Source organism: Elephas maximus, chromosome X (genome assembly GCF_024166365.1).
Source record: "Elephas maximus indicus isolate mEleMax1 chromosome X, mEleMax1 primary haplotype, whole genome shotgun sequence".
Lineage (NCBI taxonomy): Eukaryota > Metazoa > Chordata > Mammalia > Proboscidea > Elephantidae > Elephas > Elephas maximus.
Window position 1 is genome coordinate 169949035 of NC_064846.1, and position 24286 is coordinate 169973320.

A 24286-nucleotide genomic window follows, 5' to 3' on the forward strand; every position below is an offset into this window, starting at 1 on the left:
GTCCCCTGTCCAAGACACTTTGGGATTGACCAAGGTGACATACAAGGAATTCAAACCCTTCTAGTCAAAGCCTTTGCAGGAACAATCCCTCAAAGAATACATCAGCCACGGGAGGAATGGCAGATGCTAAGGCTGCCAAAGATCAAGGTTGGCATTCTGGTAATACAAGAATGCAGCCCTCTCTTAGGGTAGTGGTCTTGTGGGACAATCCAGTCAGCTAGCATAATATTTTTCTTGAAATCTATGTTCTACCTCCCAGTATGGGAAGTAGTGTCTGGGGTCTTAAAAGCTTACAAGAGGCCACGTAAGATACAATTCTTGGTCTTTATTCATCTGGCACAAAAGTGAAAGAAGGAAACCCAAGAATCAGAGTAGGAACTGGACTATAAGACTAATTGTCTACATGAACCACTGCTTTCTCCACCCTGAAACCAGAAGATGGTGTCTGGCTGCCACTACCGCATGTCCTGATCAGGGACACAATAGAGGAATACTAATAAAAATGGTAAAAAAATGTGGGCCAGAAACTTCAAACTCTTAAAGAATCTAAACTTACTGGACCTACTGAGGCTGGAGGAGTCCCTGAGAGTATGGCCCTGAGTTGCTCTTCAAACCTTAAACTGAAACTATCCCCTGAAGTCACCTTTAAACTAAGTAACAGTTTAGCCCAAAGAATAGAGATTGCCACCCTTGAGTATTGCATTCAAAAAATGTATAAGACCAAGGGGTCAACAGCTATTTTAAAGCATAAATGAGAAGGCCGGGGGGCAGGGAGATTAGGTAAATGGAAGCAAAACAACTAGAACAGAAATAATGAGATGTTGACACAATGTGAAGAATGTAACCAATGTCACTGATCATTATGTCTAAAAACTGTAGAATGGGAGCCGGTTTTGCTGTGTGTATTTTCACACGCACACACAAAAAAAGAATGCAGCCTTCTGAGATCAGGCCTTGATATCACCAAATCTCCCCAAACAGGAGTGAGTCTAGCCCCTCTAAACACTCTGAGGAACCAAGCTTATTTTTTGTTATATGAACTAAGGTTTTAAAATGAAACTTTTTCCCTCCTATTGGAAAAAAAGTAGAGACTAAAACAAAATGTAATAATAATCTATTTAATCTAAAACACACTAAGTGAACACTAAACTAAAAAAAAAAAAAACTAGCCACCACTAAATGAACCATGAGAGATGATGCTACATAAAATACGCATGGTACTTCTTGTTGTGAAAACACTTGTTTTACTCACCCTATCCCGACGACTTGCGATTTCTGCTTTAATTTGGTGTGGGTCATACTTTGTATTTGCTGAATATCCAGAGAAGGCTAAACAGAAGGGAAATATTTGATTTTATAAGGGATCCTTTAAAATAAAGAAATGCATACAGACAGGAACTTCAGAGTCACCATATTAAAATATTAATTCTAAGTCTCAGGCTTACAAGCTAGCACTGGTTCCTAAAGAATTAACATTTCACAACCTGAAATTTTCCTGATGGCTGATTTTTGCATAATAAAATATATGGCTATAGGTAAATCAAAACTCTGTTTATTTCTGTTGTACAACAGTTGTTGTGTGCCACTGAGTCAACTCTGATTCATAGTAACCCTACATGACAGAGCAGACCTGCCCCATGAGGTTTCCAAGGCTTCAATCTTTTACGGAAGCAGATCACCAGGTCTTTCTCCCACAGAACCGGTAGGTGGGTTTGAACTGCTGACCTTTCGGTTAGCAGCCGAGTGCTTACTCATTGTGCCACCAGGGCTCCTTACTACATAACTACTAGGTTTAAAAATCACATATACACAAGAACTTCGGACATGTTATCAGGAAGAACCAGTTCCTGGAGCAGGGCATCATGCTTGGTAAAGTATGCGAAAAAGAGGAAGACCCTCAATGAGACAGACTGACACAGTGGCTATAACAACAGACTCAAACATAAAAACGATTGTGAGATGGTGCAGGGCCCAGCAGTGTTTTGTTCTGTTGTACACAGAGTTGCTATGAGTCGGAATCGACTCGACAGCATTGTCATGGATTGGATTGTGTCCCCCAAAATATGTGTCAACTTGGTTAGGCCATGATTCCCAGTGTTGTGTGGTTGTCCTCCATTTTGTGATTATATTTTTATGTTAAAGAGGATTAGGGTGGGATTGTAACACCCTTACTAAGGTCACATCCCTGATCCAATCTAAAGGGGGTTTCCCTGGAGTGTGGCCTGCACCACCTGTTATCTTACAAGAGATAAAAGGAAAGGGAAGCAAGCAGAGAGGGGGCACCTCATACTACCAAGAAAGCAGTGCCTGGAGCAGAGCATGTCCTTTGGACCCAGGGTTCCTACTCGGAAAAGCTCCTAATCCAGGAGGAAGATTGATGACAAGGATCTTCCTTCAGAGCCCACAGAGAGAGAAAGAAAGCCTTCGCCTGGAGCTGATGCCCGGAATTTGGACTTCTAGCCTACTAAAAAAAAAACTACTAGACTGTGAGAAAATAAATTTCTCTTTGTTAAAGCCATTCACTTGTGGAATTTCTGTTACAGCAGCTCTAGGTGACTAAGACAGGCACCTAACAACAACAACAAAGTCTCCACATGAACCATTTTTGGAATAAGAAAATAAATTAAAATTTTATAAAATAAAAAAAGACAACTTGACAGTAACGTGTCCATATCTGGCAGGCTTGAGAACAAGCTATTCCCCTCAAGTTGTTTTCTCCACGCAAATTGAACTGTAGCATGCAAAATCTGGTTCTAATGGCTTGTTTTTGATGGATGTCTAGCTAAAGCACATCACAGTGTAGCGACCAGGACTGAAACCCTTTTGACAGACACAGCATCGTTATTATAAATAGCTACGACCTAAGGGTGCAACAAACACACAGAGCTGTTCACACGCTTCTGTCCGTCCAGAAGAGCTGCGATCCTTTTCCGATGTTACAGCAGCTGGGCCAGCTAGTGGCTGTTCCTAGTTTCTATCACCTCATTCGTCTCTCTGCCTTGTTTTTTTCCTTGATATTGCTGTCTCCTTCCCCTTCTGCAACCATCAGCTTTTGTAGGGCAGCAGCTTGGCTTGCTTTGTCTGTCTTGGCTGGTGCAGGGCTCCTTCTTCACTGGGGAATCACAGCATACTGGAGTGATCTGCCTCCTGGATGCTTTCATCATTACAACCCACCTGCTCAAAAGGCCCATCTGCAGCACCAGCCTCCTTTCTTTTACTTCTTTGATCTGCATACCAAAGGCTGACTTTCATTCCGATAACTTAGGTGCCAACAACCAGAAATCAATTCGAAATCACTCCCTGACTTTATACTGGAAAGGAGTCTCATACACAGAGCCATCAAGTCACTTACATAGCAGCATTATTTAATAGCCTCAGTTAGAACCGAATCCAAAGTTAATTTGACCGGTTTGGATGCCTCCTATTTTAAAAACTCTTCTATGAAACATTTCGTTATTTAAGCCCCCATTATTCAGAATTGCAAGCAACAGAATCTATTAGAAAGAACTATCTGGAGGAACTAAATATTTGCCAACTTTATCTCAAAGTTTCTTATATTTAGAACTGTGATCTCTCAAAGGCATGGGGTAAAATTTTTTAAAATAGAATTTTTTCTTAGACCAGAATGTCTACTTTCAAATCCTACGACTTCCATCTTGCCAGACTCTTTGCTTCCATTTATCAGGATCAGTAACAAAAGCAACACCTCACACAACGCCCTTTAAAAAAGGAAATCATTTAAACAAACCTCCACATTAAACTCCTGCATGTTGCTTGCATATGTGTAAACCTGTCAACTTGCAGCTGAAGAAGAAAACGGCTCTTTCCCATTAAGGATAGAAAGTAACCCCAAATTTCAACAAGGTTAATGGCAATGTTAAACATTAATAACAATTATCTGAAATTCTTACAACAAAACTCTTTCTGTCTGTGCAATTTCACAGGGAATGTTAACAGAGACTTAAAATGCACTCGAGAGGTGTAGTAGATAATGTGGTCATCTACACAGCAAACTTTCCCCCATTTCTCCTTCCTAAGAGAATCCTGATATTGCCCAGTGTCCACCTCTCCCCCAGGAGACCCAGAGTATACCCCAGTCTAGAAGAGGAGTCTGATAAGCCACTGGTATCACTAAGCCACTGAATCCACTAATAGGAAAACCCACCCTCCCTCCAGAGGCTTTTGTTATGTGACAGTGGATTCCTTATTATCTGGGTCAGTAGGGCTCAATCTCTTCTGCTACAGCTGAAACCATCCTAAACGATAGAATGGGTTTTACTTGTACTGATACCATTCAAGTTATCTTTGGTACAGTTCCCAAAACTATAAAATTCCAGGACTTGTGGGTGGGGAGGGAATTCAAATACCTAAGACAGTGAATATATTTAACCTTCAAATGCTAAGGATATTTGTGAACAATGGCATAGCTTTCAACATTATAATTCCATTTAAAAATACAAACTCTCAATTCTTTCTATCTGCCAGTAAGACTAACGTAACATTTTATGGAGTCTAAGGAATAGCTCAGGGACTCTGGAACCCATTTTTAACAGCATACACGCCACAATATTTATAAAAAGAAATCACTTTCTCTGTTAAGGCATGTCTTCAGTCTCTGGTTTACGACAGAGACCAGACTTTTGCCTCTCTTTCTCTGTTAAGGCATGTCTTCAGTCTCTGGTTTACGATAGAGACCAGACTTTTGCCTCTGAAGCTTTCTTCTCTCTTTAAGAGTTCAGTGAGTGGAGCTATCAAATAGCCTAAGGAATCTGCTCAGGCATATATTGTTTTGGAAGATATAATAACAAAGTTACAGCTTAGCTGGATGATAACATTGTAAAATACTATACCTTGCTATTACAGGATGTCTTTCACACTTATCTATTCTCATAAAATAGAAAAAGTCTTGGTGAAAGAGGAGCAAAGATTGTATTTTCCCATTTTATGAATTAAAAGACTGAGTTTTGTAGTGACTTGAAGTCACTACACCATCAGTCACAGAGGGACTATGCCCAGAACTCAGGCTCCTGGGGGTCAGCCCCCTCAATATCCTTTCATCGGACTAGGCTTTCCAACACGAGGAGGAATGTCCGTCCAGCTCCCCAATGCCCATCTCCGAGTAGGTGTACTTGGCCTATTTATTCAGCATTCAAAATGCTGGAAACCCCAGCACTTATCTTGGGTTTCTATTTTACCAGTCACTGAAAGGGAAAATGCGTGCATACATCTCTCTCTTCCCCTCTCTCCCTCTCCCTCTGACACACATGCCTCCTCTGTGCTGCGGGTACCCGAGGGCATCCCAGGAGATGACCTGCTTTAAAAAACCAGCAGTCCTCCAAGAATGGCCTCTCCGGCGGCTGGGCCCGCAGGACCAGGTGTGTGCCTCAGGGACCAGCACTATAGGGGTTGCTCAAGGGAGGAGAGAGGATTCTGGGAGAAAGTACAGCAAGCCCTGACAGGTTCCCCGCTAACAGGTACTAATTATCAAAGCAGGGACAAAGGTACAAATGTAAGGAGCCTGAGGCTAACAAAGGAGGGGGTGACACTTCTTTTTTAAAGGCATAGGCTTTGAGCAAAGGCTCAAAAGAACCAAATAAGCCCACTCGCAGGTGTTCTACAGAAGTAATGCAAGATGCCACCAAACCCTAACCAAGAACTCTCTCTCTAGAACAGACTAGGGGATTATCTCTTGGTAAACATGTGCAACAGTAAGGGTTGCCAGCTATTACGCATGAAAAATGCAGCATGATCTATTTTTCTCCTACTTGCTCCAACATGCTGGGTCAATGCAAACAAAAGCTGAATATCCAAACTGTGGCCGTTAACCTAACCCAGAGAGCAGATGAGAAACCCTTTAACAAAGAACCAGTGGAAGATAGTCTTGGTGGGATGGGCTTGTAGCTTCAGAAAGAACACTGGCAACACTGAAGACTGATAAGGCAGAACTTCATCACCACCTAAGATGAGAATTCAGGGCAGGTCAGCACTTTCTCACCAGGGATAAGGCAGACTCCCAGCCACCCAAGGAGACTTTTAGTGTAGACTTGTGGTACAGGCTCTTGGTAGCTCCTAGGAACCACGGTAACAAACAAAGTCATATTTCTGCTGCTAGAAGGAACATTAACAGTCAACCTAGACTGGTGGATCTCAACCCTGAGAAGCACCTGGAAAGCTTTAAAAAAAAAAAAAAAAAGTACCATGCTTAGACCCAACCAAGATCAATTAAGTCGAAATCTCTTGGTATGGGGCCTGGGCAGCTGTATTTTTTAAAGCCTTTAGGAAATTCTAACTGCAGCCAAGGTTGACAACTGCGGGTCAAGATGCCGGTGTAGGCCAGGGGTAAGCAAACTTTTTCAATAAAGGGCCAGAGAGTAAATATTTTAGCCTTTGTGGGCCATAAGGTCTCTGACTCAACTCCTGAACTCTGTCATTATAGCTGCCATGTTGTTGTTAGGTACTGTCTAGTCAGTTCCGACTCACAGCAACCCTATGTACAACGGAACAAAACACTGCCTGGTCCTGTGCCATCCTCACAATTGTTGCTACGCTGGAGCCCATCGTTGCAGCCACTGTGTCAATCCATCTCATTGAAGGCCTTCCTCTCTTTCACTGACCCTCTACTTTACCAAGCATGATGTCCTTCTCCAGAGACTGGTCCCTCCTGATAACATGTCCAAAGTACATGAGGCAAAATCTCACCATCTTCACTTCCAAGGAGCGTTCTGGCTGTACTTCTTACAAGACAGATTTGTTTGTTCTTCTGGTGGTCCATGTTATACTCAATATTCTTCACCAACACCATAATTCAAAGGCATCAATTCTTCTTTGGTTTTCCTTACTCATTGTTCAGCTTTGACAGGCACATGAGGCTACGGAAAATACTATGGCTTGGGTCAGGTACACCTTAGTCCTCAAAATGACATCTTTGCTTTTTAACACTTTAAGGAGGTCTTTTGCAGCAAATCTGCCCAATGTACTACATCATTTGATTTACTGACTGCTACCTCCGTGGGATAGCTACCACAGACAACAGGTCAATGAATGAGCGTGGCTGTGTTCCAAAAAAGCTTTATTTACAAACAATAGTGGTAGACAAGATTTGGCCCATAGTTTGCTGACATAGCTGGGGGCGGAGGGGGGGAATCTGTGAAGGATGTTGGTAAAACGCAGTTGCCTTCCTCCCTCCTTCCTCACACCCTTCTGCTCCAACATTAGAAATGGCTGTTCCACAGAACTTCAAATTCTTCAAGAATCCAGACTTACTGGACATATTGAGGCTGGAGGAGTCCCGAGACTATTACCCTGAGTTACTCTTCAAGCCATAACTTGAAATTATTCCCTGAAGTCAGTCACCTTTAAACTAAGTAACAGTTTAGCTCAAAAAGTAAAGATTGTCACCCTTGAGTATTACGTTCTTTAAAAAAAAAAATTATGTAAGATCAAAGGGACAACAGCTATTTTAAAACATAGATGGGGCGGGGGGGTGGAGGCAGGAAGTTTAAGTCAATGGAAGTGAAACTACTAGAACAGAAATAATAAGAATGTTGACACAATGTGAAGAATGTAACCTATGTCACTGGTCATTGTATCTAGAAACTGTTGAATGGGTGTGGGTTTTGCTGTATATATATTTACCAAAAATAAAATAAAATACTAAAAAAAGAAAAAGAAAATGAAATGTGTGTTCTAGTTAATTCCTCTGTTCACCATCATTACCTCATTTTTCCCTACCATTGGGGATAAATCGTGTCCCCAATATTTAGTATATACCAATACCCAACCCATTGCATCAAGTCGATTCTGATTCATAGCAACCCTACAGGACAGAGCAGAACTACCCCACAGGGTTTCCAAGGCTGTAAATCTTTACAGAAACAGACTGCCACATCTTTCTCCCACGGAGGGCCTGATGGGTTCGAACCGCCAACCTCCTGGTTAACAGTCGAGAGCTTTAATCATTGTTACCACCAGGGCTCCTTAGGCCGATACCAGGCACAAAACAAATATTGGTCAAAAATAAATGGTAATTAATCCTGTCCTGGGCCACAAGAAACCTCAAGAAGTAGTAAGTGTTCTGCCGTCCACTTGGCACTATTCATATTACAAAATATGGCAGACTACTTGCCAATTTATAACTGGTCTTTACTTCCAGGTAATTTGAAAATCAGGTGACAAATCCAAGTTCTGCCATTTACTGGGTATGTAACCTTGAAGAGGAGTTCCTGGGTGGTGCAAACAGTTAAGCGCTCAGCTATTAACCAAAGAATTGGCGGTTCAAATCCATCCAGAGGCACCTCAGAGGAAAGGCTTGGTGATCTACTTCTGAAAACTCGGTCACTGAAAGCCCTATGGAACACAGTTCTATTCTGAAATACATGGGGTCAGAATCAACACAATGGCAACCATTTTTGTTTTTTTAACCTTGAAGAAGTCATTTGGCCTCTCTGATATTCAATTTCTCATGTGTACAGTGAAGGTAACAGCACATACTTCATAATGTTGCAATCCTAACAACGCATATAAAATACCTAGCTCGTTGAATATGGGCTCCTTTCACTTGGAGTCATTATCAATGAAGAAGAGTAATATGAAATAAGTCCAAATTGTATTCTGTTCCCAGCATCTGGAAAGGGACGCCTCCCTGCCTGAGATGACTAACAGCGAGAGAGCTCTGGGCTGCATGAGACCTGTGTGGCTGGCTGGATGACAGATGTGCTATGGATACTGCTACCACTGCTCCTACCAGGGCCCAGCACCTATGCCATGGCTGATGAGACATCTGTTAGATGACAATGATTCAAGCCAACAGGATCCCCGTCTTTAATTTTATCTCATGGCAAGAAATAATTCATTTGAGTCGTGTAGTAGGCTTTTTTTTTTTTAATTCGTAGTTCAGGTTAAATGGTGAATTGAAAGAGTTCAGTTGAAACCCCAGGGATAGGAACAGCTTGATAAACCACTTGGATTAACTCTGGGATTCCATTCATAGTCTTTTCCCTGATCAGCTGATAGGCCCCCAGCAAGATTCACTGGCCTCTCCAGCCCTTTCATGAAAACAAGCAGGCCCAAACTGGCCTCCAAGGCTACCTTCACAAGAGGAAACAGTGATGGTATCTACAGAGTCTTCTAGCAGATTGAGCAATGAAACCTGATGGGCATGTTAGGATTGCCAAGTCAACAGGTGAGTTCCTTCATGTCTCAAACAGACTTGGGTTTTTATTCAACAGAACTTAGTATACCAACTTCATACATTCTCCACAAGCTGACTAGTCTCCAGGACAGTTATGGCCATGCACCCTGTGACGGGCTGTTAGGTGCGCCAACTCTGCCAGCATGGACTGGGCTCAAGTAGGGACCAACTGTGTCAGTAACCAAATAAACTGCCTCCCAGCCCTAAGCAGCTGCTGAGAACTAATGAAATGGGAGCCCACCCTGTGCAGCCTCCTAAATGAAAGAAGGGTTCCTTTTGAGGACATCAGTGTGTGTCCATCTTACTTCTGGGCAGAAAAAGATCCTCCCAATTCTCTGAGTTACCCCGAGCTCCTCCTCCTAACGCCCGATAAAGGACTCTAGGAAGAGACAGGTGCTTGACACACTAGAAGGCTCCTCAATCTTTCTATCCAGGATTAAAGAGACCATTGCATGGATTTTCCAAGGAATCGCCCCAGACAGGCAGGATGAGCTGCAGCCATCTCCCAGCAACAGGCTCCTCAACACTGACACTCATGAGACCCCAGGCTGTTGCACATCACCACCTCGAACTTGTTTATTTTCTGTCTCCCCATCTGAATATAAGCTCCAGGAGGCCAGGGGCCTTTCCTTTCTTGGTCACCACATCTCAGCACCTGGGCACCAAAAAAACCAAAACCTGTTGCGGTCCAGTTGATACCAACTCACAGTGACCCTAGAGGACAGAGCAGAACTGCCCCATAAGGTTTCCAAGGCTGTAATCTTTATAGAAGCAGACTGCCACATCTTTCTCCCGTTTGAACTACCAACCTTTTGGTTAGCAGCCGAGTACTTGCCAAATGTTTGCTAACTGAATGGCTACCAGATGACCATCTGATTCCAGGGCACAGTAGTGATTACCTAAAAGCATGCAATTAGACTCAATATGAAACCATCTTGCCCAAGTGAACTTTGGAGTTTACAGGTAACCTAGCAGAGAGATGGCTCATAAGGTCATGAGTGTTAATTGCAGGGGACAGGTCAACTCACAGCTGGCGTACGAGCGGCAGTCATCCTCACACATCTTGTGCAGCTGCTGGTACTCCTCCTGGGCCAGCTCAAACCGTTGCTGCTTAATCTGGTATATTTCTTTCTTGGCATTGAGAGCCTCCTGGGCTACAATTAAATATTCCTTCAACATCCGTTCTTGCTCTCGTCTCCACTGTTCTCGGGGATCCTCAATCTGAGTGAGCTCTGAAATCCAAAGGGTAAGAACACAAGTGGCTTACAAGAAAAATCTTTAGGCTGACAAACAGCCATGTAGTTATGCTACTAGTCAATATGAAATTTAACTACCAGGATGTGCATTCTGCAAGATTCTACATAATGAACCTTTGTAAAGTGTGGAACACCTTCTATCTATATATCCACAGTTGAGTCAAGAAGAAAACTCAACAAGGCAGATACGAAATAGTCCATTGGAGTGGGGAAGACAATACAAGACAATTTCCCACAGATAATGACCACAGTATAAATAAACGTTGGAGTAGATGAGCCCAAATGAGCTCGTAACTGTCAAACTAATAGATATTTACAACCTTCTTCTTATGGACTTCCTTCATGCAGGAAGCTATAAACTCTACTGCCACTTGACTTGGCTTGCTCTCCTGTTCTTTCATCTCCATGAGAGACCAAGCAGCATTTTCTCACTCTTCGCTGACTTCCTTGTCTCCTCCTACCCATAAATTCCCTTCTTCCGCTCTTCTTTCTTACTCCAGTGGCTCTCTTAAGGGCTCATGCCTATCTTTTGCTCCAACCTCTCTCCTGAATTCCAATTTTTATTTCCGACTGCTTCCTAGACACAGTTCCATCTGGATGGACCCAAAGTAATTCTGAGTTATTAGTGCAAAGCAGAGCTCATTCTTATCCTTTGCCCTTCCACTACCAAAAACAAAACAAAGTCAACCAACCACAACAATAACAAACATCTACTTCTCCTTCAGCATCACCTGGATCTACCCACCTTCCCAACCTGGGAACCAACTGGGACTCATCCTCCAATAACTCCTGCTCCTTTCCTTCACCCGGAATATTCTATGGGTCATCAAGAATTGGTGATTCCTGTCCCTTGGTATGATAATGATGAACTACCTACCCTTCTCTCCATCTCTCCTTAGTTTAATCAGGACCTGATGCTCTCCTTCCAGGAATAAACAGGCTTTCTGCCTCTTCCACCACAATCCACCCTCAGGGAACTCACTAAACTTCCCTTCCTAAGTCTGCTTGAAATTCTTAAAGCACAAAGTCCAATCGCCTTAGCATGACACAGAATCCCCAAACTGACTTGCCAGCTTCATCTCGATTTTCTGTCCTTTTCCCCACTGTCATCCTCTAAACAGACTGAACATTTCCTAAGTCCCTGAACATGCCTGGTTGATTCATCTACGCTGCTCTGTCCCCTTCTGCCCACCAGGAAATCTTTGCATCTTTCAAGACTCATTGTGAAGGCACCTCTTTTTTTTTTTTTTAATTTATTGAGCTAAAATATATACAGTGAAACCTGTGAAAGCAGGAACTCGATGGGATTGCCTTGTTTTTCCAGGTCTTGCCAGTTTTTCGCCTTTGACAGGGTACAGCTTACCGATTTTCTGTCACTCTCTATTAGTAGAAAATATTTGGGTTTTCCTTCTCTGACAGCTTTCTGCCTTACACAGGTTCTGGCTTTCACAGGTTTTACTGTGTAACATAAAATTTGCCATTGTACCCACTTTTAACTGTACAATACAGGGACATTCACCACGTTGTACAACCATTACCACTATCTATTTCCAAACCTTGTTCATCACCCCAAGCAGAAAATCTTATCCCTTAAGCATAACTCCCCTATTCCTTCTCCCTCCAGCCCCTGGTAACCACTAATTTACTTTCTGGGATGAGGTGGTACGACTGCAGACTTCCACCCTCAAGGCTGGGTCCTTCCATTACACTCACAGTGGCAGAAGCCAGTCCCTGGTGATGATTCAACATTAGGGTTCCTGGCCCCATCTAGAGTGGCATCTCCATGAGGGCGGAGGCTGGGTTTCATTCCCTGTATCCTCAGGGCCTAAACTGAGTGGCAGGCAACGAGCAGCGTTCCACCCATGCTTGCTGTGACTCAGGGGGTGAGCAGGGAGTGAGCAAGGGAAACCGGGAGAAGAGGGATATTGAAGAATGAGCACATCGGGTTTGGGTCAGGAGAGCCTGCACGGTCCTGGGCCTCGACAGTGGCAGGCAAGCTTGTCTAGAAGGATTGCGTAAAGCAAATGCCTACGCTGCTGGGAGACATGGCACCAGGTCGGGAAGGATGGAGCCTGCTGATGAAGTCACACTGCAGTGTACCAAGGCTGATCTGTAGCAGCCCCACGGGGCAGCCCCACGGGTGAAGCAGCTAGCGGAGTGCCAAGCCCAGACAGCCTGACTCACACTCACACACATGGCGGCAGCCACGTCAGCTGGGGGGCCACGGGAGGGCTGGCCCTCAGCTGGAGCCTCTCAACTTCTTTTCTGTCAAGCACCTCGCCCTGTTCAGGGAGTAGTAAAACCATCTAGAAACCCTCTTGCCACCTGGGAGAGCTACAGGCTGGGACACCACTTATCCCCATCTCCAGTCACCACTGCATAGTCTTTAAATGACAACTGTAATTGAGCGCAAGCTGAATGTCATGTATCAGTCACTCCCCTGCCCTGAGAACAGGGACAGGAAAAGGACTCCCAATTCAGGTTTCCACACACTGAACTCGGGAGGTTGGCAGCCACGCAGGAATCGGCCCTGAAGACACCAACCTGGGGTGGATCACACTAAGGGGAAAAGAGAGGCCGCGAGCCCAGAGTAAGGAGAGCTCTTCTTCCTAAGTCACTCACATGGAGGGCACTATCTATCTTCAGGGCCCTCCAGCCTCCCCGCACTCAATAAACTGAAGGAAAGAACTCAGCCAAGGGGAAGCCAGGCTTCATGTCTTTATCTCACAGGCAGCAGTCCCGGTAATAAAAATGACAATGACAGAAACACTGAGGGGGACTAGAATACAAACAGGAGAGTGTGACAAAGTGTGAATCTGAGAGAGAAATGGATCCCCAGCTTGTACCCGGGACCAAGGAAGGCAGAAGGCCACGTGTGAGGAGTGGAGAACTGATCTAGAATGAAATGGAGACTCTGGGAGCAGGCTCTTACCCTTGACACTATTGGCATTTGATGCAAGGTCATTCTTTGCTGTGGGGGCTGTCCTGGGCATTGTAGGGTGTTTAGCAGCATCCCTGGCCTCTGCCCACTAGATGCCAGTAGTGTCCCACACCCCTAGACAACCGAAAATGCCTCCACACATCGTCAAATGACCTCCTGGGGGGAGCAAAATCACCCCCAGTTGAGAACCACTGTTCTAGACAGTTCCACAAAGAGACTGGCATGGTCAAAGACCCATTATTTTAGCTGTGGTATTTAAACCATTTATTCCTTTCACAAAGATCAAAAAGGTATCAGGCATTAAAGTTAAAATTAAATGTATAAGACAAAACGAAGTTAAGGGAAGTCATTGGGCATTTATTGTTTCAAGAACTTTTAAGTTCCATTTTGCAATAAACAAGCTTCTCATGATGACGTGTACTTCTGTTCCCAGGCTGCTTGGGAAATTTATTCCTTATATTAGATATTAAAACCCTCTATAAAACATATTACATGCAGACCTCAGCAAAACACATGCAAGGTGCATCTACATAACTGCTTCACTTTCTAAAGAACTCAGCTCATGAAAACTTCAGATTACATTTCTAAAGGCCAGTCTAATACTTCATCAGGCAGTAACAATTGTTTAGCACTGCAAAAACTTTTTAGAATCTTTGAGATCTAACATGAAAATCTGTTCACGTATAATAACGAAAATACGGCACTCTACTCTCTATTTTTTTTTTACTCACTATTTATGTGGTCCATGTAATAAATTCCAATTTGTTTGTCATATACGGTTTCCCATCCTAAAGGAAGTTCGTCCCCAACACAATCGGCAAAGGTCAATGGCTTTGTTATCCTGCAAATGAAAACAAATTTGAAGGTCAGGTCGATGTCACATAAATTTGCCAAATGGACTTTAGAATTCGGTTTTAATACAAAATTATATATTAGAGTATCCAATTGACTGCTTTTGCTCCATTTAGTTGGAAAATTACTTCACAGGCTTTGCTCAAACAATAATCAATAAGCATATTAGTACCTTCACATGGAAAAGCATTAATATCCCAAAGTGCAACTTTAAATATCAGTGAAAATGGGTACTGACAGTTACTAACAAAACAGGTAAAACAAGCGTCTTTTCCAAAGAGTCTGTTTAATGACTGTGGGGCAATGGAATGTAGCTCGTCCAGAACAATAGGAGAGGAGCTGCGTTTTGTTCTCTTACCTGAGACACAGACCCCCTCCCCCTAGCTTTCAATTTCCACACATTACACATGAACACCAGCTTCAATCTATATAAAAGGCATTTGCAAGATTTACATCTGCTACTGATCATAATTTAATGAATTAAACATTAACCACTGGCCAAATACAAAAGTGAAGCAAGGTAACAACACAATACGATGCCTACTAAATACTTTCTGTATTCTTTATACAGTCCAGATCAAAACTTTCAAATGGTCCTTTCTTTCGGTGTTCTAGGGAAAAGCAAGCAACGAAAGCGTGTTGTCTCCACACCTCTCTCAAATCTGATTCTGGAAGTCTTAGATTGAGGCAAGGGATGGAGTCAGGGATTTTCAAATGGATTTTTTTAAGTAGAGACTCCTGCTCCGCCCCCCTCCCCCGGGGTCATGTTGATTGACAAGACAGTTTTAGGCACACAGCTGTTGTAGAAAGCCGGACACACCTAGAATTGTCTGCAAGTAGGCAGCTATCTATTTGCCGGCCTCTATAATAACACACTGACTGGTATGCATGGGAATCCTATAACCTAAATTTCACTAACCCAACCCTCCCACATCCAATTAGGACTCCTGTCCTGTTCAAGTTCCCGACCCCAAGAAAGTGAGACACCAGGATCGCAGCCAAAACCCATGAGACCCATATGAATTTTGAATATGTGAATTCCCCAAACTGGGTCTATAATAGGGCTCTCTTCAAAGGACATTTAGAAGTTGATAAAACACCATCAGAAAGACACTGATATTAATGTGCCTTTATTTTAAACATTTTTCCCAAGTTAAGAGTCAATATAAAAACAAAGATATGGAAGGTGAATTCAAACACACCACAGACATTCTCCCAAACACGATGCACTCAAAAAACCATGGTATCACAAGATTTGCCTACAACACGCATGCTACCTGTCCCAATCTGCACGATCACATGCAGGAATGATGTGACAGTGACAGGGTTCCAACTCAAGCAAATAATGGCAGGGTGTTTGCATGAGCAAGGTCCTGAATGGGCACCAAACCACAGCAAAAACAATCCTACTTTAACCTACACTGAGTCTTGACTACATTTCTGCTTCTAGGTTCATGCATATAAGCCTAGCGAAAAATGCACCAAGCATGGTAACCATTTACACCACTCAGGGACTCCGAAGGCTCAATACAGTACTTGGAGTAAAATTAAAGGAGATTAATGTCTCTAGACTCAATCAAGAGCCCTGTGGTGTCGTGGTTAAGTGTTTGGCCACTAACCAAAAGGTCAGCAGTTCGAATCTACCAGCTGCTCCTTGGAAACCCTATGGGGCAGTTCTACTCTGTCCTATAGGGTTGCTATGAATCGGAATCGACTCGACAGCAATGGGTTTGGGTTTTTTTTTATTTAGCCTCAATCAATCGGTCCATCAGCAAGTGAAGAGTAAGTTGCCATCTCCACATCCAACTCTAAGGAGTAGAGAAGACAATTCAAAAAGACTCCTCCAAGTCCTTGTCTATTTGGTGAAAAAAGGCACAAGCCAGGGTACCCGAGAAACTGGCACAGAAGGTGCCATCTGAAATAAAAGCAATAACATGAATTCCAAGGCCATCTTATTGTGCAATTTCTCAAACGTAAAATTTGCATTGACTCTTTTCTGGAAAGCAACTTTTCCAAAATTGGCAGTTAAAGAAAAGCCCAATTCACACATAAAATGTGAGATGGTGAATTGGCACAGCTACCACTACAACGAGATGGACTGACACAGTGGCTACAACGACGGCCTCAAACCCAGCAACGATTCTAAGGATGGCACAGGATTGGGCAGCGTTTCTGTCATACGCTGGGTCCCTGAGTTGGAACCGACTCAATGGCACCTAACAACAATAATAATAACCACTTGAAGGTAAATCTTAATTCTTCTTGCACAGATTTCTACCAGGCTTATAATAACCGAGTTCTCCATGATAGGCATATTCGGTAATGTCCTACCCTCACTTCTACCTCCCTTTCAGATGGTCAACTTGTAAGGGAATTTTAAGTTGTTTTTGTTGTTAGTTGCTGTTAAGGTGATTCCGACTCATGGTGACCCCGTGTGTGCAGAGTAGAACTGCTCCACAGGGTTCTCAAGGCTGACTTTTCAGAAGCAGATCACCAGGCCTGTCTTCCAAGACACCTCTGGGGAGGTTAGAACCACCAACCTTTTGCCTAGTAGTCAAGTGCTTAACCAGCTAGTAGTCTAACACGTAACCGTTTGCGCCACTCAGGGACTCCTTTTTAAGCACATGGCAGTCCCTGGGTTACGAACGTCTGATTTATGGACAATTCGTGCTTAAGAACAGACTGCCATAAAGCCTATACGTTTAAAATTTGAGTTAGATACAACGGTTCGTAATAACGAACACATGTACTAGTTTGCAATACTCATGAAAACACTGTGCAATTTGGAAGTATTTCTTAAGCGTTTCATAGGCATAGAAAGGTAAAATATATACTATATACTAAGACAAACATTTAACTAACTGAGGCTAAATAAGAACCGTATGTACCTGTTCTGGAAACCCTGGTGGCGTAGTGGTTAAGTGCTACGGCTGCTAACCATAAGGGTCGGCAGTTGGAATCCGCCAGGCGCTCCTTGGAAACTCTATGGGGCAGTTCTACTCTGTCCTATAGGGTCGCTATGAGTCAGAACCGACTCGACGGCACTGGGTTTGGTTTTGGTACCTGTTCTGATTTACCTACAAATTCAACTTAAAGACAGATTTAGGAACGGATCTCATTCATAACCCAGGGACTGCCCGTAGTAGTATATATTTCAAGGAGCCCTGGTGGTACAGTGGTTAAGCACTCGGCTGCCTACCAAAAGGTTGGTAGTTCAAAATCACCAGCCACTCCACAGGAGAAAGATGTGGTAGTCTGCTTCGAAAAGATTACAGCCTCGGAAATCCTACGGGCAGTTCTACTCTGTCCTACAGGGTTGCTATGAGTAGGAATTGACTCAACAACAATGGTGTATATTTCAAGGAATATTTCTTCATGGGTGAAAGTATAACGCTATGAATTCAGGTATGTCTATGATGAAATGAGTTCCTTTAAGTGGCCCTTTCCCTTGGTTCTTTGGAAAAGCAGCTTGAGATCTTTTTCCCCCTAACCTCGGGTTTAATACCTTTGTCCAGGTTGATTGATATTTCCTGGGTAAGGTGTAAACAACTTGGTTTGATATTTTTTATCTGGTCCTGCGCTGCAACCTACCCTGTAATTCATATGTACCTTTCAGGGATTGGTCAATAGACGATGCAAATGAGGTGAGTTGTAGTCCAGCTGAGCCTACTATCCAAATGAAGTGTCTGTGGCCTACCAAGAGGGGATTGGTCAGTTTGTGCCCCCCCCCACTGGGAGGGGCCATGCCTTGAAATTGACAAGGAGTCATATACATATGCAAGCAACCCCCCACAGAGGTTCTGTCAGAGAGAAAGCAGCAGGAAAAGCAGCAGAAGGAAGAAAGAAGCAGGGAGTGAGAGGAGGCAAGGAACCTCTTAAATAAGCTAAAACACTAGTCAAGGGCTGTAACACTGAAGACAGCTAAAACTAAGACAGGCCTGGAAGGGGCCCAGCAGCAGAGCCAGTAGCGATAGGCAGCAGGGCCAAAGCCTGTCTTCAGGGGGCTGAGAGGAAGCACGCATGACTAAGAGGAGCTGAGAGAACTGTCCTGCACTGAAGAAGGGAGACTTTGCTTGCCTACATGCTCCCTGATCCTGAGTCATAGCTTGTTGATCCTGAGTTGTAATATTACTTTCTTAATAAACCACTTAACTGTAAGTATGGTCTGTGAGTTCTGTGTGGCCATTGCAACGGATTATGGAACCCAGCAGAGAAAGAGAGAGTGCCGTGGGGAGGACAGCTGGTGTCAGAATTGGTAAAAGGTTGGAGAGTGGAGGTATGTCTGACCTCCACTTCATAGGAATCAGCCTCGGGCTGATCTTGATTAGCATTATCCCCCGTGAAGTTAGACAGGTTCGGTGACACTACTGATACTGCTGTTACTCCTAGTCCTACCTCACAATGCCCAAAGCTGTTTCGGCACTGATTAAAAATATGGGACCTCACCCAAACCTGGGATTAAAATTTAACTAGGAAGAACATTTTCTATTTTTGTAAATTTAATTGATTTTTGTTATATTTTCTTTTACTAGTTCAAATGCTGAACGCCAACTAAAATAGTTTCAATGAAAGTCAAGCTAAAAACAATAATAATGCATTTTGTTCGAAGGTCCTATTTCTTTGACCAGGGTGCTTACCCCCTTCTTTAGTTAGTTCCAACACTGATCAGATTGCCCAGCCGCATTGCCATTTGTCCTTGGTACAGGGGTAAAGCCATGCAAGTTTTCTGCCACTCCCTTCCACCTCCCCCAAAAGAAAGGCTGGCCTGAGATCCAGCCAGTAAGTTTAACATCTATGCACCTCTTGTTTAAAAAATTAAAACATGGATAAATGGACTTGCACAGTGAGGCTCTCAGTTCCAAAGGAAAGCATTCTGGACTAGGTATGGCCACACCCTCCTTCCCAGCCAAGGCTAAACGGGCTGAAATGTAGAAACCACCTAACCAAATTGCAGAAAAATACAGAGGTGGGTTGCAGAAAGTGGGAGTAGAGAGAAAAGTATAAACCCAATTCTTAAGACAATTTCTTTATCAAATGGAGGCCACTGTCATTCTTTGGAGTTTGGACTACACTTTCCAGTCTCCTGGAACAAGTTCATCTTTATATTTCCAATTCATGCTTGTTTGTAATAGGCTATTCAGAGAGGATACTATTAATCTCAACACAGTTCCAAACCAGTCCTCAAGAAATTATAATGACTTCCTTCACCTTTTCTACCATAACCTGGCTCACAGTGTGAAGTTCAAAGCCCACAGGATCTTGGGCACTCAGCCCGTTTGTGGTTACTAAGCTGGTGAATTATACCCTGTGTGCTGTGCTAGTTTCTCCAGGCATTCAGTGGCTTAGCATGTACACCCCAGGGCAGGAGGTTCTCACTTAGCAGTGAGTGGGTCCCCAAATTCCCTGAAACCGTACAAAAAAATTCATGAGCACAGTCCAAAACTTTCATCAGATTCCCAGAGATGTCAGTCACACCCCTTCCCCCCAAAACAAAGTTGACAAGCTCTTTTAGACAGATCCCTCATTTCTCTGTCAAAGTTTAGAATACTAGTAAATGTACCACAAAACTGCCACATTAGTCTCAAAAAGTCACTCTGAATAATCACTGAAAATGTACACTGCAACAAAGAAGTACAGCCAGACATGTTGCTGTTGTTGTTGTTGTTAGGTACTGTCGGGTTGGTTCCAACTCACAGTGACCCTATGTACAAGAGAATGAAAACACTGCCTGGTCCTGCACCATCCTCACAATCGTTTTTATGCTTGAGCCCATTGTTGCAGTCACTGTGTCAATCCATCTCATCAAGGGTCTTCCTCTTTTTCACTGACCCTCTACTTTATACCAAACATGATGTCCTTCTGCAGGGACTGGTCCCTCTTGATAACATATCCAAAGCGAAGTCTTGCCATCCTTGCTTCTAATGACCATTCTGGCTGTACTTCTTCAATCTTCTGGCAGTCCATGGTATATTCAATATTCCTCGCCAACACCATAATTCAAAGGCATCAATTCTTCTGTTTTCCTTACTCATTGTCCGGCTTTCACATGCATACGAGGCAACTGAAAACACCATGGCTTGGGTCAGGCACACCTTAGCCCTCAAAGTGACATCTTTGCTTTTTAACACTTTAAAGAGATCTTTTGCAGTAGATTTGCCCAAAGCAATATGTCATTTGATTTCTTGACTGCTGCTTCCACGGGCATTAATTGTGAATCCAAGTAAAATGAAATTCTTTACAACAGCCAGGGATAAGAGGAGTAAATGGAGTATGTGGCTAATTGCCTCCATAAACAAATGCCTCCTTTGCCATGAGACCAGAAGAACGGGATGGTGCCTGGCTACCATGACTGAATGTTTTCCTCAAAGATTCTGTAGTAGAACCCTGATCAAAAGGGGGGAAATACAGAACAGAATTTCAAATTCTCATGGACTCCAGACATTTTGAATCCATTCAGGCTGCATGAACCCCCGAAACTATTGCCCTGAGATAATCTTTAAACCTTAAACCAAAAATATCCCCTGAAGTCTTCTTAAAACCAAACAACAGTTTCGCTTAACTACTAAAAATGTCTGCCTTGAGCATTGTGCTCTTTTAAGAACTACCTATATGGGATCAAACTGACAACAGCAACTCAACAGATTAGATAGAAACTTTAGGGGGCAGTGAATTTATGTTAATAGAGGAACAACAACTCAGAAAAGGAGGTGAGAATAGATGCATAAATCAAAGAATATAATCAATGTCAATAAATGGTACATGTAGAAACTGTTTAACAGGTGTATGTTTTGCTGTGTATATTCTCAACAACAGCAAAATAATTAAAATTTAAAAATAAATAAAAAGAAAATGTACACAGCGTCCTTGGATATTTAGAATACACATACAAATTGAGGTGGCATTTGCATCAAGTCCCAATTCTGGAGTTCTGGGTCAAGAATAATCAATCACACCTAGAACTGGGGCTAATAACCATCGTAACTGGCATTTCCATGTATTAACATCACGTGTGTGGCTCGATCATTAGGGATCAAGCCTTAGAATCAATCATTCTTAAATAACATTTGGGATTTCTGCATTAAAATGCTGTCTTCTTCAGAATAAAAAAGAAAAAAATTATACATTATCAGTCTTTTCATTGTCTCCAACACAAAGCTAACCGTCGCAGTTCACGGACAAATTCCCAGACTAATCTGAAGCGGAAACGGCTCTTCAAACACACTGCAAAGAAAGAAAGAGGTTTTCTTAACAGCAGTAAGTCCACAAGACAAACAACCAGAGAGAATCAGACGCGGATGAACTCCTTTCCCCAAGTAGCACAAAACTGCATTTGCAGGAACCTTGGCAATAGAGGTTCACTCCAGTCTCAAAGTCTTCAGTCTGAAAAAACCAGAGGCACACCACTTGGTCAGTCTTGCTGCTTCAGTATCAACAAGTTTTACCTCTCTCCTGTTTTCCTCAATCAGGTCCATATCTTACTGAGACTTTTCGAACTTACTGTGTCCCTCCCAGGAACAGTAACGATGTTATGTGTCCACCAAACCCCTGCTTCATTTGCCTCTTGGACACATGAAAAGATCACACTTCTCAGCCTCCCTGCAGTTGGGTGGGGCATCGTGACTGGGTTCTAGCCAGTGGAAAGTGGGCAGAAGGAACATACACCACTTCCAGGCCTGTCTCGTAAACTTCTTGCAGGCTCCTCCAGGCCTTCTCTCTTCCCTTGCCTGTTGGCCTAAAGCAGAGGATTCAGTGGAGGACTACAAAGTCCTAGAAGTTGGGCAAATCACACCTTAGAAGGAGCCTGAGTCCTTGAATGACTATGTGGATTGAGTGTCTTAGAAGCCCCTCCCCCACCCCCATGACCCATATTGAACTGACATGAATGAGAAACCTCTATTCTGTCAAGCTACTCAGATTTTGGAGCTGTTACAGCAGTTAGCTAGCTAGCACACTTGGAGATCCGGACAAAGTGGGAAATGACTGGAAGCCATGAAAAGTCTGATTATTTCCATCCCATTTAATGATTTGAGTGTCTTTACTGAGTCATATCAAGTTAGCCAAACGCATACAACAGCCAAGACAACGCAAAGTCCAGTGGGCTCTGTGATGAACAATGAGAAGGATCAGATACCATCTGAGCCATATCGCATACTGTAAAAATGAATCTCCGTGTAGAGAATGGATTAGCATGGGTCAATCTGATTGGAAGGGCGTGGTCAGTTGCCACACTATTTTTACTTAGATTGCATGTTTAATTGGAAAGGGCTGGATGGTTTGAGTTCCCCACCATGGAGTGTTAGAAGAAAGGGGTTAGAAGGACCATTGCCCATATTTCTATTTTGGACAGCCCTTATCGCTTTGTAGCATAATTATTATTTTACATGGCTACCTCCCCTATTAGCCTGAGTGCCTTGAAAGAAAGAATGCTGTTGCCTCTAACTCATCTTTTTAAGCCAGGGCTCTAGAGCACAACAGGCCTCCACTGAAGTGTTTGATAAATTTATCAGGCCAATTTCAGAAACTGATATCATATAAAAACCAGAATGGAACCAATTAAGTCAAGAAAACATTGGAAAAGGACAGAATGGAGAAGGAAAAGGGCCTTTCAAATTCAACTGAGATCAACAAGGTCTAGATTTTAAGAAAAATAGGATTGGGGAGGCCAGGGCGCTACAGGACGCTCCGTTTTTTGAACCACATATCCTTAGAAGGAGAAAGGCGATTCGTCAGACAAGCTTGATGAAACAGCTGTGAAGACCTCCCCTATCCTTTCGTTCCGATTCTCTACTGGCCACACCAACTTCTGATCCGAAACGTGACTTCCTGACTTGGGCCCGTCCACCAGGAAGGGAGTGTCCACCGCAGACAAAGAGGCAAGCAAGATCTTGGCAAGATATTCTATTCTCCGTAAAGAAGAAACTATCCTAAGACAAACCAGTTCCAGGAGGCATTTAAGAAGACCGGCAACCTTCCCAGGGCTTGACTTCCCTCATAATTCTAGCGGTTCTCAAACTTGTTCAGGCACTGGTGCAACAGTAGTCAGAGTACCCAAAACACACCACAAACAAGTGATTTCATAATTAATACATCTATAGTCCCTCAGTATCCATTTTTGTTGAATCATACTGACAACAGGCATAGATAGCAATAACTTTTACAACTCCTACGGGAAAAACACAAAATTGGGGAACTACACTTTAAGTACTTATTAGTGAAGATGCATGAGGCATTCGTGTGTCAGTGGGAGAATTCCCACCTCCCATGCAGGAGACCTGGGTTCGATTCCCAGCCAATGCACCTCATGTGCAGCCACCACCCGTCTTGTCAGTGGAGGCCTGCACGTTGCTAGGATGCTGAACAGGTTTCAGTGGAGTTTCCAGACTAAGAAGGACTAGGAAGAGAAGCCTGGTGATCTATTTCTGAAAATCAGCCAATGAAAACCCCATTGATCACAAGGGTCTGATCTGCAGCCCATCATGGCAGTGTTTCGTTCTGTTGTACATGAGGCCACCATGAGTTGGGGACTGACTTGACAGCAGCTAACCACAACAAGCAGTGAGGGTGCGCTTGGGCTACTGACTCAGCCTTGCTGTGCCTCAGTTTTCTCATCTTTACTATGGAGATGATGAGGAGTAACGCTGTGACCAATTAAAGGCTTCTGGAACTTACTACATATCCCATAAATGCGTGTTTTCCTTCCACGTTATTTTTTTTTTCCTAAACACAGGGAGAATATCATTATTTTTCAAATTTAGCAGCATAATACTGTACAAAAGAAACAGTTTAAAAGCCAGCGATTCAGGTGCTAGAACACAAAGTTAAGAAAGCAAACCTCAGGCCCAGTGCAAGTCTATCACCCAAAGGAAACCACAACTAGTGGGGTGCCCAGGGGCCTTTACCCATCTGAAACACCACCACCCAGCAAGGGTCCCCTGATCTGAAAGCCACCCAGAAAAGGAATTTCTCATCAAGTCCATCCAGTGCAGAGTCTTGAGAGGACACGAAAATACTTTCTTCACCTCCATATATATGCTCTAGCGATAAAAT

The 24286-nt window shown here is 43.3% G+C and overlaps 1 protein-coding gene across 1 annotated transcript in view; it reads right to left on the reverse strand.

Moving 5' to 3' along the window:
• Positions 1 to 24286, reverse strand: part of WWC3 (WWC family member 3) — a 129882-nt gene that overhangs the window by 76905 nt on the left and 28691 nt on the right. The window contains exons 2-4 of the mRNA XM_049873116.1: positions 14119 to 14228; positions 10219 to 10422; positions 1253 to 1329 (exon numbers count right to left, since the gene is read on the reverse strand). Of these exons, the coding sequence (XP_049729073.1) occupies positions 1253 to 1329; positions 10219 to 10422; positions 14119 to 14228 (391 nt within the window). The remainder of the gene's footprint in view (positions 1 to 1252; positions 1330 to 10218; positions 10423 to 14118; positions 14229 to 24286) is intronic.